Source organism: Triticum dicoccoides, chromosome 2A (assembly GCF_002162155.2).
Source record: "Triticum dicoccoides isolate Atlit2015 ecotype Zavitan chromosome 2A, WEW_v2.0, whole genome shotgun sequence".
NCBI lineage: Eukaryota > Viridiplantae > Streptophyta > Magnoliopsida > Poales > Poaceae > Triticum > Triticum dicoccoides.
The window spans coordinates 180439538-180454747 of NC_041382.1; the positions used below are offsets into that span (position 1 = coordinate 180439538).

At 45.9% G+C, this 15210-nt stretch overlaps 2 protein-coding genes across 2 annotated transcripts; one reads left to right on the plus strand and one right to left on the minus strand.

The window, feature by feature from the left end:
• The first annotated feature begins 1200 nt into the window (after positions 1 to 1200).
• Positions 1201 to 4189, plus strand: LOC119354088 (zinc finger CCCH domain-containing protein 50-like). Its single transcript, XM_037620789.1, has 2 exons — positions 1201 to 1375; positions 1657 to 4189. The coding sequence occupies exon 2, from the start codon at positions 1701 to 1703 to the stop codon at positions 3708 to 3710; it is 2010 nt and encodes a 669-aa protein (XP_037476686.1). The 5' UTR covers positions 1201 to 1375; positions 1657 to 1700; the 3' UTR covers positions 3711 to 4189.
• Positions 4190 to 5248: 1059 nt separating this feature from the next.
• On the minus strand, positions 5249 to 10861 carry LOC119354089 (HVA22-like protein k). Its single transcript, XM_037620791.1, has 8 exons — positions 10646 to 10861; positions 9844 to 9902; positions 9244 to 9341; positions 8722 to 8773; positions 7540 to 7603; positions 6312 to 6407; positions 6160 to 6232; positions 5249 to 5664 (listed from the first exon to the last, which is right to left on the minus strand). Exons 1-8 carry the CDS (start codon positions 10679 to 10681, stop codon positions 5555 to 5557), a joined length of 588 nt encoding a protein of 195 aa, XP_037476688.1. The 5' UTR covers positions 10682 to 10861; the 3' UTR covers positions 5249 to 5554.
• Positions 10862 to 15210: the final 4349 nt, after the last annotated feature.

Sequence of the window (15210 nt, forward strand, 5' to 3'; positions counted from 1 at the left end):
GCGCCACCCCTCTCCCAGGAGGAACGTCAACTAGATATTAGGGTCCAAAACATTCTCCCTTCTATTCTAAAATTACTTTTGGTCATGAAAATTTACATCATCTGCTGGAGATACTCCATCCGTTTTTGTTAGTCTGCATATAAATTTTGTATGAAGTTAAATTTCATAAAATTCTGTCCAACTTTATTATAGGAAAATATCAATATTAAAAATATGAAATCAGTATTATTAGATGCATTATGAAATTATCCATACTGTATAACATTAGCATAATAGATGTTGAGAGTAATTTTTTAATATAAATTTGATCAAACTCAGCATAGTTTGACTTCAAAGGAATCTGATATATGCATAGTTTGACTCGACCCGATAAACACGCACGGACCGGAGAAACTGCAACGAACTGAAGCGGACGGACGTGACAGAGAAACGTACGCCGCCATGCCGCGCGTACGTGACAACGGTTCCCCGCCCGTCCTTCCGCCGACGGGCGTGGCCCACGTCCGGGCACACGAACTTTGACAGCCGCCCGCTCCCCGCGGACTCCACCGGCCCATCCCCCTAACTCCAATCCACCTCCGCGGTCCCCTCGGCGCGTCCGCCCGCCGCGCGCACCATCCCTCCCCACTGGACCGAGCCCACCGCCCAGGCCGCAAACAAACCACGTTTGCCACGCTCGGGCAGGGCGGCGGAGAGGGCGGTCCACCGTGCACCGGGAGCACGTGGGAGCGGGGCCACCGACGACCTTTCTTTCACCCCCGAGCGAAACCGACCTTGGGTACGGCCCCGACGGAGATACAACCGAGGCTTTCGGCGCCGAATCTCACATCCGCCACCTGCCCCGCGCGATCCGGGCCGTCCGCCCCGCCGACCGACGGCCCGATGCGCGCCCGCGTGTCCGGGCAGCGGCCGCCCCGACCCCACCGCGACGCGAGCGGTCAGCACCACCCGCCTGTTTGAAATCCCGCGCGGGGCCCGCCACGCAGTGAATTCCCATTTACAAACCCCGCACCGCGCGGATCTCCACCCTACCCAGCCGTCTCACTGACAGCGTCGCCCGACGTACCACCGGGACCACACGTCGGTGGCGGTGGAGGGCCGGGGGCTGGATCTCCGGGGGGTCGCGGGCCGCTGCGCCCGAGGAATGAGACAATTTAACTCCTCGGCACCATCACCACCACCAGTAAACTGCGAGTCCTCCCCGCTGTTCCTCTCCCTCTCTCTCTCCAGACCACTAGGCTCTGCTCCGTCCCCCAAGGCAGTTTTGGTTTCGCCTCTCCGGCGAAGTCACCCGCCGCCGGACAGGACGGGAGGAGGAGCTCCTCCGATCCAGCTCGACCGGATTGGATAGGGGTGGATCGTCCCGCGCCGGGAGGTAAATTGATACTGCTCATTTAATACTTTCCTAACAATCCTCCCCTTGCCCCCGTCGATTCCGGTGTTCGGATCGGCGTCCGCTCCCTCCTCCTGGTGCTAGCATCCCGATTGAGTTCGGCTGATTGGTTCCCTGCCATACGAGGCGGAGCTCCGATTCGTCGGCCCCGACCTTTCCTTTTCCTCGCCTTCCTTGTTGGACGATTTCTGATCCCGATTCCGGGGCCGTCTCCTCCAGCTGCTGAATCTATATAACCCCTCCTGGTCTTGCCTCTTCCGCAGATGTGTTGAGCTTGTTGTGTCCTCCTTGTCCGCTAGCACAAGCAATGGGAGACCTTCCCGATCTCGACCGCGCTCAGGCTGCCGGCGCGGGCCGGCGGGACAGGCTCGCGGCGCTGCTCGAGCTCGCCGCGGCGGACGACGTTGATGGGATGAAGGCCGCGCTCGAGGGAGCTGGCGAGGAGGCGGCCGAGCTGGCCGATGACGTCGGGCTCTGGTATGGCCGGAGCAAGGCGTACGAGCCGCGCACGCCGCTCATGGTCGCGGCCACGTACGGCAGCGCGCGGGTCGTCTCGCTGCTGCTCGGCCGCGCCGGCTGGGTCGATGTAGCTCGTCGGCCTGGCGGCGATGGCTTCACCCCGCTTCACTGTGCCGCCTCCGGCGGCTCCTGCGACGCCGTCCAGGTCGTCAAGATGCTGCTTGACGCCGGCGCGGACCCAGCTACTGCCGACTCCACCGGCCGCGTCCCGGCCGACGTCGTCCGGGCTCCTCCGGCTTCGGCAGACGCCCTGGGCGATCTCGAGATACTTCTTGGCCGCCGCCGGGCCCTCGCCGTCGCCACCTCGGCGGCTTCTGGCGCGTCGTCCCCGCCGCTTTCGTCCTCGCCAGACGACGAGGGCAACAGGTCGCCGTCGTCGCGCTCGTCGTCGCTCTCTCCCATCACCGTGGATCGCGCCAAGAAGGAGTACCCGGTGGATCCGACGCTGCCGGACATCAAGAGCAGCGTCTATGCCTCGGACGAGTTCCGCATGTTTGCTTTCAAGGTGCGTCCGTGCTCCCGTGCTTACTCGCATGACTGGACCGAGTGCCCCTTCGTGCACCCCGGCGAAAACGCGCGCCGCCGTGACCCCCGCAAGCACCCCTACACTGCGGTGCCTTGCCCCAACTTCCGGCGCCCTGGTGGCTGCCCCAGTGGCGATAACTGTGAGTTCTCCCATGGCGTGTTCGAGAGCTGGCTGCACCCGACACAGTACCGCACCAGGCTCTGCAAGGAGGGAGCTGCTTGCGCCCGCCGCATCTGCTTCTTCGCACACGATGAAGATGAGCTCCGCTATGTGCCTCACAACAGTGGTGCGGGTCTGCTATCACCCCGTGCAACTTCATCAATTGACATGACTGCCGCTGCTGCACTTGGGCTTCTTCCTGGGTCTCCCAGGCACTTTGTGCCGCCTCCTGGATCACCATCTGCCGTGAACAATGGCGGAGCTGCTTCTGCGCATTGGCTTCAAGGTAGCAGGCTGCGTTCTTCTTTCAATGCAAGAGACGCAACCGTTGAAGACCTTGGCTTGCTCCTCGATTGGGAGTCACAGTACCTTGGGGCACTCTGCCTCCCTCCCAGCAGCCGTCCGCAGCCCCGGCTTTCTACCGGCCTTAGCATCAGGCCTACAGCAATTGCCCCCACCAGTCTTGAAGATATGTATGCTTCACAGATGGCAATGTCACCGAGGTTCACCAATGATCAAGGTCACTCAGCCTACTCGCCAGCCCACAAATCAGCCATCCTTAACAAGCTTCATCAGCAGAAGGGTCTCCTCTCGCCTGTCAACACCAACAGAATGTACTCACCAAGGGCTCTTGACCCGGCAGCGCTTGTCCATTCTCCAATTGGCGGCATGTCTCCTCGATCCCCTCGGCTCATGGAGCCAACATCGCCCATGAGTGCCCGTTTCGGAGCCACTGTCCCACAGCGTGAGATGTATGAGCAGTTCTCTAACCTGAACAAGCACCAGCTACCATCCGTGGGTTCGCCGCGGAATTCTAATGCTGCTTCATGGGGCAACGTGGGTTCTTCCCCAATGGGTAAGGTTGACTGGGGTGTTGATGGTGAGGAGCTGGATCGGTTGAGATGCCCTGATCAACCAGGGTTTGCAGAGAAGGAGCCAGATGCGCCATGGGGGCGGTCACTGAACAGCAACAGGGGTGAAATGCAGCTGGGCATGTCGGGAGGCATGGCTTCTGGATCGGCAAACAGGCCTGACTGGAACAACCAGGCTGATTTATTGGATCAGATGGCCATTGGTGCTTGGCTTGAGCAGCTGCAGACGGATCAGAAGTGACTGAAAGAGGCGGCCAAGTCCACAGTTGATGAAACCATCATTTTGCAAGGTGGTTATTTACCAAAGAATAGTTGCTGGTCCTAGTAAATAATAATTATTCATTTTTATTCTTGAATTTTTGGTGGCAAAGTCAGAGATGGTGTTGAAACAAACAAAGCATCCGGTCACAGATTGGTAGCTGAAAGCAGTTAAGGATATTCAGTAAACAACCTCTTCAGTGTCCTAACTAGTATTCTTTTGGTTAGTTCAGGCGGGTCTTGAATACAAGATTCCTCCAAAGAGACTAGAATTGTCAATTCTTGATCAAAATGAATGATTATTTTGTGATAACATTGTCGATTGCCGTCTGTTTTCGCTCTGTTTTTTTTTCTTTAAAAATCTCATTCTGTTCTGCTGCTGATCCTGTGATGTATGGTCCTCTTTCGTTTTGCCGCTCTGCGGTTTTAGTAAAACATTGAAAGCAGTATTGTTACTGGACAGTCTGTATGCTTCAAAACGTGGTTCAGATAAATGTGATTATCTGCTCTACAGATGATGTTTATCTTTGCCAGACCTGCATTTCGTCAATGACACGGGAACCGAAATATGAATGATTTTGTATAATGCCTATCTATTTTCTGTATCAAATGTTTGTGGAACTGTGGACCGAATAATTATGATTCGAACTTTTAGCTGTGAAGTGAAGAAGCAGGATCTGTAGTTGCACCCTTGCACTATCTTGCATATCGGGTAAATCAGAGTAGATTCCTTTTGTATTAGTTTGTCGCGAAATGAAACGTTCGCGAGGTAAAAATGCATTTTTACGCGGAACATTTCTACACATAATTGCACAAGGCACCTCGTAAGCTCAGATCACATCGTTAGGACGCATGCTCCTTTCCGTTGTTGAAGGGTTCTCTCTTCTCTTGTTCAGAGACTGAATAAAGAACGTTGGTTCAAAGTTGAATATTCACTGACTTGGCGGCATTTTTTACCAAGGACGTACTACCATAGTTCCTTGCTCCACATGTGTCTCTTCGTGCTGAGCCACCACCCTGGTCAGAGATGACGAATAAAGCAGCCGCCTCCCAACAAGAAAATGCGTGGGCGGTTCGGTCATAAGCGTTGAACGAACAGTTCTAGCCAAAGCGAGTTTCAACTACCATGACATGGCATCGTTCAGCAAATTTAGACTTTGAACCCTAGCGTGAGGTAAACGATCATCCGCAGCAGGCAGTGCGCTTTATTTGCACAAGAACGTATGGATAAATTTCTAGTACAGTGGTAATTGACGAACTATGCAACACACAAAAATGCTTTGGGTGCTTCGGGTGCTGTTGCCAGAGATGAAAATGGTGATTTTATTGCTACAGTAAGCTGGTTCATCCCTCATGTTGGTAATTGACGAACTATGCAAAACACAAAAATGCTTGGATAAATTTCTTCTGCATTGGTAATTGGCGAACTATGCAACACAAAAACGTTTGGTAATTTCTTGTATAGTGGTAATTGGCGAACTATGCAATTGCTTGAGTTTTATAAAGAATAAAAGCTATTGGTGAACTTGCACGAAGCATGATAATGAGAGTATTGACAATCCTACAACGTACGAAACTGCAAGTATATTGTAAGACTCCAGTCGATTTCAAACAGTCACCCACAAACCTGTGCTGCAACTTTTGTAGCACCATAATACGAGGAGTACTCTGATACAAGTGGACAGTATCCACTCCTATTGCTTGAAATGTAATCCGACTTGTTCAGAAACACATATTCACAGTTCTAAAGGATCATTTCTGCAGAGTGATGGTACACCAGACACATCTTGCGGGGAGACTGGCAAGTGTGGCAACCAAGCTCATGTTTCAACTCCTAGGTGTGTCTGGCTCTTCTGTCGGAGTTGAATTTGGGTCTTCAGTCACGCTAACTTCTTCTGATTGTCCAGGTTGGTCAAGCCCATTTACGATGTAATTTGCTGTTCCACACACAAGCAACACAAATTATTTTACCTCAAACTGTGAGCTTCTTATAATGTACTAAAAGATATGAAGCAGCATGGTGCAATTGCAGGTACGAGGCTAGGAATGTAAACTTGTGGACATAACTCTAAGAAGCAAGATAGCACATAAAAGGCATTGCAGTATACAGTATTAAGCTGATGAAAAGATTGTCTGTAGTTCAAAATATTAAGAAAGCATGGTGAAAATGATGAAGGATTTAGCAAGATGTTAACAATAAAACATGACTGAAATCATACTGATTGAGGGAGATTGAAATTGGCCCGATAGAGATCAATATCCATGGCCGTGCAATCATAATACCATGACCAAAATCAATGATCAGGTACAAGTTAGGGCCCCAATTTACGATCAGATATTTAAGTTATCATGTATGCCCAATATTAAGTATTGTCTGCACAAGCATTCTTTTTTTTTTGTCAATCGTAGAGGATCTAATTCTCGTTCTGTACCTGTTGTAGCACCCCTGATGGCCATGTTCTCTACAAAACGAATTTCATCTTCATGGTTGCTCACGAACTTTGTCTGGTTTTGTTGAGAATTTGATGTCCATTAGTAATATATCCATTAAAACATGTATACATACATATCAAAACACACTCACAAGTTCCTTGGACAAAATATTCAGGATTCTATCAATTTTTGCTTGATGCTTCCGGAAAAACGGGCGCAGGTATCTTCTGTACACATGCTTTGATCCCTGAAAGACAGAAAAGGACACCTCTATTAGTAATGACTAAGGACAATAATTATACCAGATAATTTAGATTTAACTTCTAGTCAATAATTATGTCATCTGGCCGAAAAGCAGCAGAAAATTTGTAACACGGACATGAACATGATGCTTAAAGCTCTATACAAAAATTTAAATCACACGCTTTCGGCTACAAAATCAATTAATCATAGCACGACTCTATCTTAAGGAAAAGAATACTGGGCCAAGGAATGCACTGAGAACAGATGACTCACAAATTCAGTTAGTGCCAAATATGCCACAAGAAAAAGGCCCTCTTCCAAATATAACACTCAGATTTTGACCAAGTCCCAAATATTCAACTTCAATTAGTTGACTGTTAACAGACAATTGAAAGGAAAAAAAATTGGCCCTTTATGCTGATTTTTATACATGTCGTGTAATAAATGTGTGCATCATATTCCAATTAGTTGGTAATAAAGTTTGGAAGTGATACAAAGGACCTGGTGAAATTCTGAGTGGTACTTTGAAAGAGGAACTTTTCGATGGAATATCTGGAACCGGCAAAATTCTGGCTGGCATATATGGAATTATGTTTCGTTTCAGATTGCATAGCCAAGAATCAAATGCCACCGGCTACATCATCCTATGAGAAATATAAACCTTGCAAATTGTCAGCTTCCACTACAACTGCACTCTTTAATGTCACAATCATATCAATCGACTAACCATCCGAATTCTCAACTGACCAAGTCAAGTGAGTTTTCAGTTTTATATTTCTTGATTCTGATAACCTTGGTGTAGATAAAGTTAGACATACCTCTGTCCAACATCGATATTCATATAAAACATGTATCATTTGCAAAAACTACTCCCTCTGTCCCATAATATAAGAGTGTTTTGGACACTACACTAGTGTCAAAAACGTTCTTATATTATGGGACGGAGGGAGTAGTTCGCTACATATTAAGTTAACAACAAATATCATGTAAAAAAATATGTTTTGTTTATTTACTTCTCTATGGATCATTTAAACAATAAAAAAAGTTATAGCGCACAGCTTTCGGTTGTACATATAGATGTAGGAATACAAAAAAAGAGATTAACATTTTGGAAAAATAGTTGGTTTATGACTTACACCATTTGAAGGAAACTGGAGCCATATAAGGATAGCAAATTTCGCATGGTAATAGAGAGGAACACTGCAAAGCAATAACAGGGTACAGAATGATCAAAAATATTTTCTAGGAGAGGTAGAAAATAACTCGCTTAGAATGGTTATAATACAATTAGATGCATCATACAAGACATTCACTAGAGAAGAAATAAGAGATGTGGCCATTGCCCGTGTTGACAAAATAACTTAATATCAAACTGAAGCGTTCCAATATTACTCTGCGTGTTTTTTAACTCAAATTATTCTCAGTGCTTCCTAGGTTTTTTCAGTCCTAAACCGTTTCTAGCAATTTCCTACTGGTTGCAAGTTCCAGTACAACTTTTATGTCCAATCATGATTAGGAATGGGTTACACCTGTATGGGTTTGTTATTCTACTGTAAACCAGACAATCTATGGCCTCCAAACCAGTCTGCCTTGATAAACTAGTTTTGGATTTCAAAAATTTCAAGATCTGATTCAGGGAAGTAATGAGTTACGCTTTAATAAGTAATATATAGAACAACAGGAACCCGGCCACTCCTGTCCCCTTTGGTATTTGGAACTTTATTACTCACTGAAGTAAAGCAGGCACTACAGTCCATGCCAGTATGCTAACTTACCAGGCTACCAGCAATCATCAAGGGCTGCGGTGCAGAGGTTCGGTTGAAAGATAACATACACAAATTTAATAAATCATCATGGGACAGCACACCTGAGACAACTATTTACATTTTTACTGCAGTTTACCAGTAATAACAGGATGAGGGCCAGAAATAATCACAATCCACAAATACAGGATACATTCAATAAACTGATGCTACTTAAATACTTACTATAGGTGAATACAAGCATTATGTAGTACTTTTCGTGGGAAATTCACAAATACATTTTATGGAACTATAATAGTTTGTACAAAAATCAATTTGGTTGTATATCAATTGTGTCCTATAACTATAAGGACGTATTACTTCCATATGTAGGACATATTCAGTATTCAGTATGCATATTTGCATTTAAAGATGCCTACATGGAATCTGATACCAAAATGCAAGGGGCAGCTACAAAGGGATACAAAGACCCCACATCGCAGTGTCATTACAATTCATATCAATGCCACAAATAATGAGAAAGTACTCTTCGACCTTGACAAATACTGTTCATACCTTGAAACAAGCTTATCAGCAAAGGATTCCACAATGCTAAAAGATCCATATGCTGCAAAATAATTGGATATTAAATGTTACAAGCAACAACAGATCTAGAAAATCTTGGGCATGAAATTAAACAAAAATAGAGTGAAGATACATGTGCTTTTGGAAATATCCATTTGTGTCCACGTAAAGTGAATTTTATCGTTTGTTTCCTATTGTTTAGAAATGTACATACAAATCTCGTAATAAAATTATTACACCATTGAAGCCACTATAGACCCAAAGTGGTCGGACCCTTCCCTGGACCCTGCGCAAGCGGGAGCTACATGCACCAGGTTGCCCTTTTTATTGAAGCCACTGCACCGAGATTTTTTTATTTGAAGAGTACAGATACCCATATGGAAAATTTAGAAAGGTAATTTCACTTTCAATTAGCATAACTAAATACATCAATATGCCTCAAAAAATGTCCATTGAAAGAAGTTGCTTCACAGTAGAAATGAAAATTTTAGTACAAATTCATTTATTATTTACCTGCCCAATAAAGGAGCAACCGTTCTTTCTCATCTTGATCTTTCTTTTCTATAGCCCTGTACGTGGAGTATACAGGTAGACCAATGCCCACCGCACAACTGTACCAGCACATAGTGAGGATCATATGATGAATTTCTTCCACAACAAAAATAATAGCTCATCTATTAACAGGGTTGCTACAATAAGTATAGGTTGCAACCTCCTAGACAATTATCTAACTACATTAGCATCTTGCCACTTTGATAATACAGATTGTGCTCGTCTCATGTAGCTAAAATTTAGGAGATGAGCATATGCATATGAGATGTGACACTTGCTTTCAGCATAGACCAAATAATTAGCTGTTACTAATATGAACAAAATACTTAGTGATGATGGCAACAATTTGACAGCGTGTAGCAAGATAAAAAAACTAAAAATGTGATGATCTCCAAATGATAGTACAATTATTATTCACTAACACGCTCAATGCGCCTAAAAAGCACAATAAGCAAACACCTTAACAAAACGAACTAGCCAAAGAAACAATCAACTTACGAGAAGCATGACATGAAACCAGATGAAAACCATGCCAATTAATTTACAACGTTTCAAGTATACCTGGCTGTGCGGATGACAACATTTGAGCTTAGTGGTGCCAGTAAAAGCCGCAAACCAACCTATGAGATGAAATGCAGTCTCAGGATTTCAGCACAAAGCATAACTTTTACTCGCAAGTAACGATTGTATCCAAGACGAAGTGAGAACCCATCCAGGATGCTTGCGAGTTTAGACAAGTTATCAGACAATAACACAAGACAAATTTACAATCGATTGCTCAGCCAGAAGTCAGTATCAACATAACTATCTGAAACTCGAAAATCCAAATGCAACACTTAGAGCCATTGCAAACACTACCACTCTATGTTTCAATTCAACTACTTGGATCGCCAGAAACGAACCACAAGAACACCAAACTACACCAAACAAGATCAAACCCTGTCACACCGACATACTTTGATTTGGTCAATAGTGACTATGCACTAGAACAGAACGGTTATTTTAAGCTGACTCCAGTCATAATCTAAAAAGTCCATCAAATCGAAATCAAATTTGACCATATTGCAAATAGCAGGGTAATAATTATAATGTCTGCAGCAAAGCACTTCTCGCCTAACCTTACTCACTCTTCACCGCCTCACACGCCCTCCTAGTGCAAAATCAATGCATGCTTCGGCGCGAGCCCATCACCCAACCCAATCGTCTCCCCAACCGAGCAGACTGGGCGAAATTCCAACACGAACAAGGTGCAAGCGCGCCAACAGCAACACCCCACAGCCTCCTTACGAGGAGCGAGATTCCTCGCGCGACTCGTGCGATCTAGGGTTTCCGTACGAGGCAGGGTTTGGTGGGAGGCGCGTACCTCTCCGGAGATGGCGGGCGCCAGAAGAGCAGCCATCGGTCGCCGCGGACGAGGAGCCGGGATCCCTAGACGGCGCGCGGACCCAGGGTGGGAGGCCGCTGCGTGGAGAGCAAGGGATCCGCGGCGATCTGAGCTCCGGGCGCGAGAGGAGGAGGGCACGCGCACAAACCTGCGGGAGAAGCGACGCCGGCCGTAACGAGAAAGCCGGGAGCAAAAAAAGTGGAGATGATTTAGCGCACTAGGCCTTTTTCCGATGGCCAGCGATCTGCGCCGGCGCACCGGCCCAACAGTTGGGCCGGTCGAGCCCGAACCGTCCGATGCGGTCAGCGCCAACCGTCAGATATGCGCGCAAAGTGAGTACCTAATGAACCGTTGCAGCAAAAAATGGTATGTTATGTTGCAACCGTGCTAAAGACGCGCCACAACGGGGAAAACAGGGGAGCTAGATCCCCCGCGTCTGTTCGTCCCCAACCCGCGGCGGCGGCTCCCCAACCCGCGGCGGCGGCGGCCGGATCCGCCGGTTTTTTGTTCCCCACGACCTAATAACCTTCGAGGAGGGGCTCCCTCATCTATCAAGACGCCATGTGCTTGCTTCAACCATGTCGTACATCCGCAACGACCTCCTTGCCGCCATGGATTTGGGCTCGAGCTCCGCTGCCGTTCATGGCCGAAGCCCACTGAGGAGGGAAGACCCTGGTAGTAGTGGACCAGTGCTGCAACGGTACTACAACCCTGGTGTGGTCTTCCAAGATGCAGCACGGCATGGCCGGGATGAATTTGATCTGGTATGAAATTCAATTGCAAACCCTAGATCATTTTGTTCACAAAAAAAATTTTGCAACCTTTGATGATCATGAGATTGAAAAGAGATGTTGCCAACATGCTTGTGTTTGTTTTTTGTGTAATATTGCTAATATGTTCTCAATTAATGCTAGTAAGATGTTTCTTCCTGCTGGATGTTGATAAAATGTTACAAGCATGTGTTGCATTTGCTTCATGCTACTTGCTAGATGTTGCATGCTGCATCCTAAAATGCTGCATGCAGGAATTGTTTTTGGGTTATGATTGCCATGCTGCGTCCACTTTTTTTTGTTCGTGCTTTTTACGTATTTTTTCACGCAGCAAAAAAAATGACTTGGTTGCTGATTTTGTTGCAGAATGTTGCTGTTGAGCCATCAATTTTCCTTGACGATGATATGCAAAATGTTGCACATGAAGAAGAAGAAGAAGAAGAAGAAGAAGGCATTGATCTGAATGAAACTCCGCGAAATGTTAGTGACGATTCGTTTCAGCTGAACACCGGTGGTGTAGCTCCAAATCAAGGCAATGCTCGTGTGGCTAGTGACAATGCCAATGGAAATGCCGCAACACTTGTTGACGAACCGGATGAAGATATATCATCACAGCCAGTTGTCCCTTTTGTTGGAATGGTTTTTGACAATGTTGAAGAAGCTCAGCGTGTTTACAATGAATATGCCTCGAAGATGGGCTTTGGAACTCGCATTGTGACGTCAAAGTATAGTAGGAAAAATAGCTCGGATAAGAAGCGCATTCTAATCTATAGAGTTTTTGAGTGCATACACTCACGGAAAAATCCTTCGAAGAGTGTTGGTGGTAGCATTTCTGAAGGGGCTGCAACAAATGAGTGTGATGATGTTGATATGAGCTATGCTAGTAACAAAAAATCTCCAAGCAAACAAGCTGGCATCTATATGGATGTGAGCGACAAGAGGAAAAGAAATCGGTTGGAGCGGTATGATTGCAAGGCTCATATGGGTGTTAACCTCAAAGACGGTAGCTGGGTTGTGACAATTTTTGAGGCCGATCACACACACCAGTTGATGTTGCAAAGGGGGCGTCGGAGATTTTGCCGCTCTCACAGAAAGATCCCGGATGCAGACATGCAGTACATCACTTCACTGCACTATCGCAACATATCTACGGCTAATATGATGGGCTTGCTTGGAGATGCACGGTGTTGCGATCCAAGGAGTTTGCCGTATGTGAAGACTGATGTGACAAATGCAAGAGCAAAGTTGCGAAGGGGCCTATCGGAACGTGATTTGGAGCTGACAATCGAGTACTTTGAGAGAAGACAAGTGGAGAATCCAAACTTCTTTTTCTCGAAGCTAGAAGAAGATGGAGCTGTTAGGGCGCTTTTCTGGGTTGATGGGAGAACAAGGGCCTTGTATCCAAAGTACAAAGATTGTGTGTTTTTCGACACCACATTCTGCACAAATCGCTACAACCTGCCCTTTGCTCCAATTGTTGGCATTAACAACCACACACACACTGTTTGCTTGGGGTGTGCTTTGTTGCCTGATGAGACCATTGAAACTTTCAAGTGGGTCTTCCAGCAATGGATGTTGGCAATGAATAATGAGCATCCGTTGAACATTATGACTGATCAAGACCAGGCAATGGCTACAGCCATCTCAATGGTATTCCCACATTCAACACACAGATGTTGCAAGTGGCACGTCTTCCGGGTTGCAAGAACAAAACTAGGGAGGATGCTGGGCAAGGATGAGCCTTTTGCAGAAGCATTCTATGGTTGCATTAAAGGTTCAGACACCGTTGAGGAGTTTGAAGAACGGTGGAAGCAGATGGTCGAGGTGTTTGGTGTGGCTGATAAGAAACACCTCAAAAACATGTGGAACAGCAGGGAGACGTGGGCTCCTGTGTACTTTAGGAATAAGTTCTTCCCATTCACAGGAACAACTGGGCGCTCCGAGGGCCTGAATTCCTACTTCAAGACATTAAATCATCATGGAGACTCGGTTTGGACCTTTGTGCAGCAGTTTGAGCTTTGCCAGGAGCTGATGCTTGATCATGAAGACAATGCGGACTTCATCAATGAAGCGACGAGGCCACCACTCTGGGGCAAGTAAGTCCAAAAGTCATGTAGCATTTTTTTTAGTTTTCCAGTATAGTTTGGATGCAGCATTTGAATGAAACATATGTAGCAATTCTTATTGATGTTGGAAGCTTTTTTGTTTGCAGTTACAACATTGAGAAGCAGGCTGCTGATTTCTATACCAGAGAGGTATTTTTCAAGTTTCAGAAACTATTGGCTAAATCAACAGGCTATGGGTTGCAATACCAGCTGCAAGGGAATGTCGGCTGGTTTCGTCTTGTTGCAAATGATGGCATGAACCCTAAAGTGTACACGGTGCGTGTTGCCCCTGATGATCAGACATACATGTGCAGTTGCAACATGTTTGAGATGTGTGGGCTGATCTGCCCACATATCATCCGTGTCATGGTGCACCTGAACGTGCAAGCGATACCTGCGAATTACATGCTTCCAAGATGGTCTAAGAGAGCAACCGACCTTGCACCTGAACCAGGCGATGGGCATAGAGCTATGCATTTCGGCGTCCCCACAACAAACACCCTAAAGTTTAACTCTCTCTGCCGGAAGTTTGGGAAACTCGCTTCTGATGCATGCTTCAATGATGAAGCTTATAGTTTTGTCTCTGGGCTAATTGATCAGGGTAGTGTTGGGGTTGCTGAAATAAAAGCTAGAGCGATCGATGAAGTTGCACGAGGCGAAGAAGCCCAAGGTCATGCAGCAAATGAACAACTCTCAGGGGGTCCCAGTACAGGGCAGCAGGATCCACCCCCCGTAGGACTACGAAACCCACCAAAGTCAGCAAAGAAGGGGAGGCCAAAAGAAAAAGAGAAGCGAAGGAAGCCACTAATTGAGCTTCGAGAAGATGAAATGAAGAAGAAAGCAAAGAAGGACGCAGCGAAAACGAAGAAAGCTCCAAAGCCAAGGGAAAAGAAGACTCCATGCAAATATTGTGAAGATGAGGATCACAACGTGAAGAACTGCCAACTCCTTGCCGCTTTTCTTGCTGCGAGTGCGAGCGCGAAAGCTCCAGGTGTCGGGCCAATCCTTACACTTTAGGATGTTTCGTGAGGGGAACAATGATGAATTACCTTGTAACACCCCATGTCTTATGATAAAAAGTTGTGTTGACTAGTTGTGAATGTTTGTGTTTTGGGATTGCAACATACTACTACATGTGTGGTTTCAAAATGCAGAATGTTGATTTTTGAATTATGATGGTGCCAACTTATAAGTTTTTTTTTAAATAGTACTCAATGGTTGAATATCCTTGAAATCATGTTTAGAATCTCTGTGAAAAAGCATGATTGCAACATTTTAAAAACATGATTGAAGCTTCTGTAAACATGGTTGAAGCTTGTAGGAAACATGGTTCAAGCTTTTGGAAAACATGGTTGAATCTTTTTGAAAAATAATGGTTGAAGCTTTTGGAAAACATGGTTGAAGCTTTTTCAAGCAATGGTTGAAGCTTTATTAAACATGGTTGAAGCAAAAAATAATGGTTGAAAGATTTTGGAAAACATGGTTGAAGCTATTTCAAGCAATGGTTGAAGCCATTTTTAAACATGGTTGAAGCAAAAAAATAATGGTTGAAGCTTTTTTAAATAATGGTTGAAGCTTTTGGAAACATGGTTGAAGCTTTTTCAAACAATGGTTGAAGCTTTTTTAAACATGGTTGAAGCAAAATAACAAGTTTGAAAAAGGAAAAAGC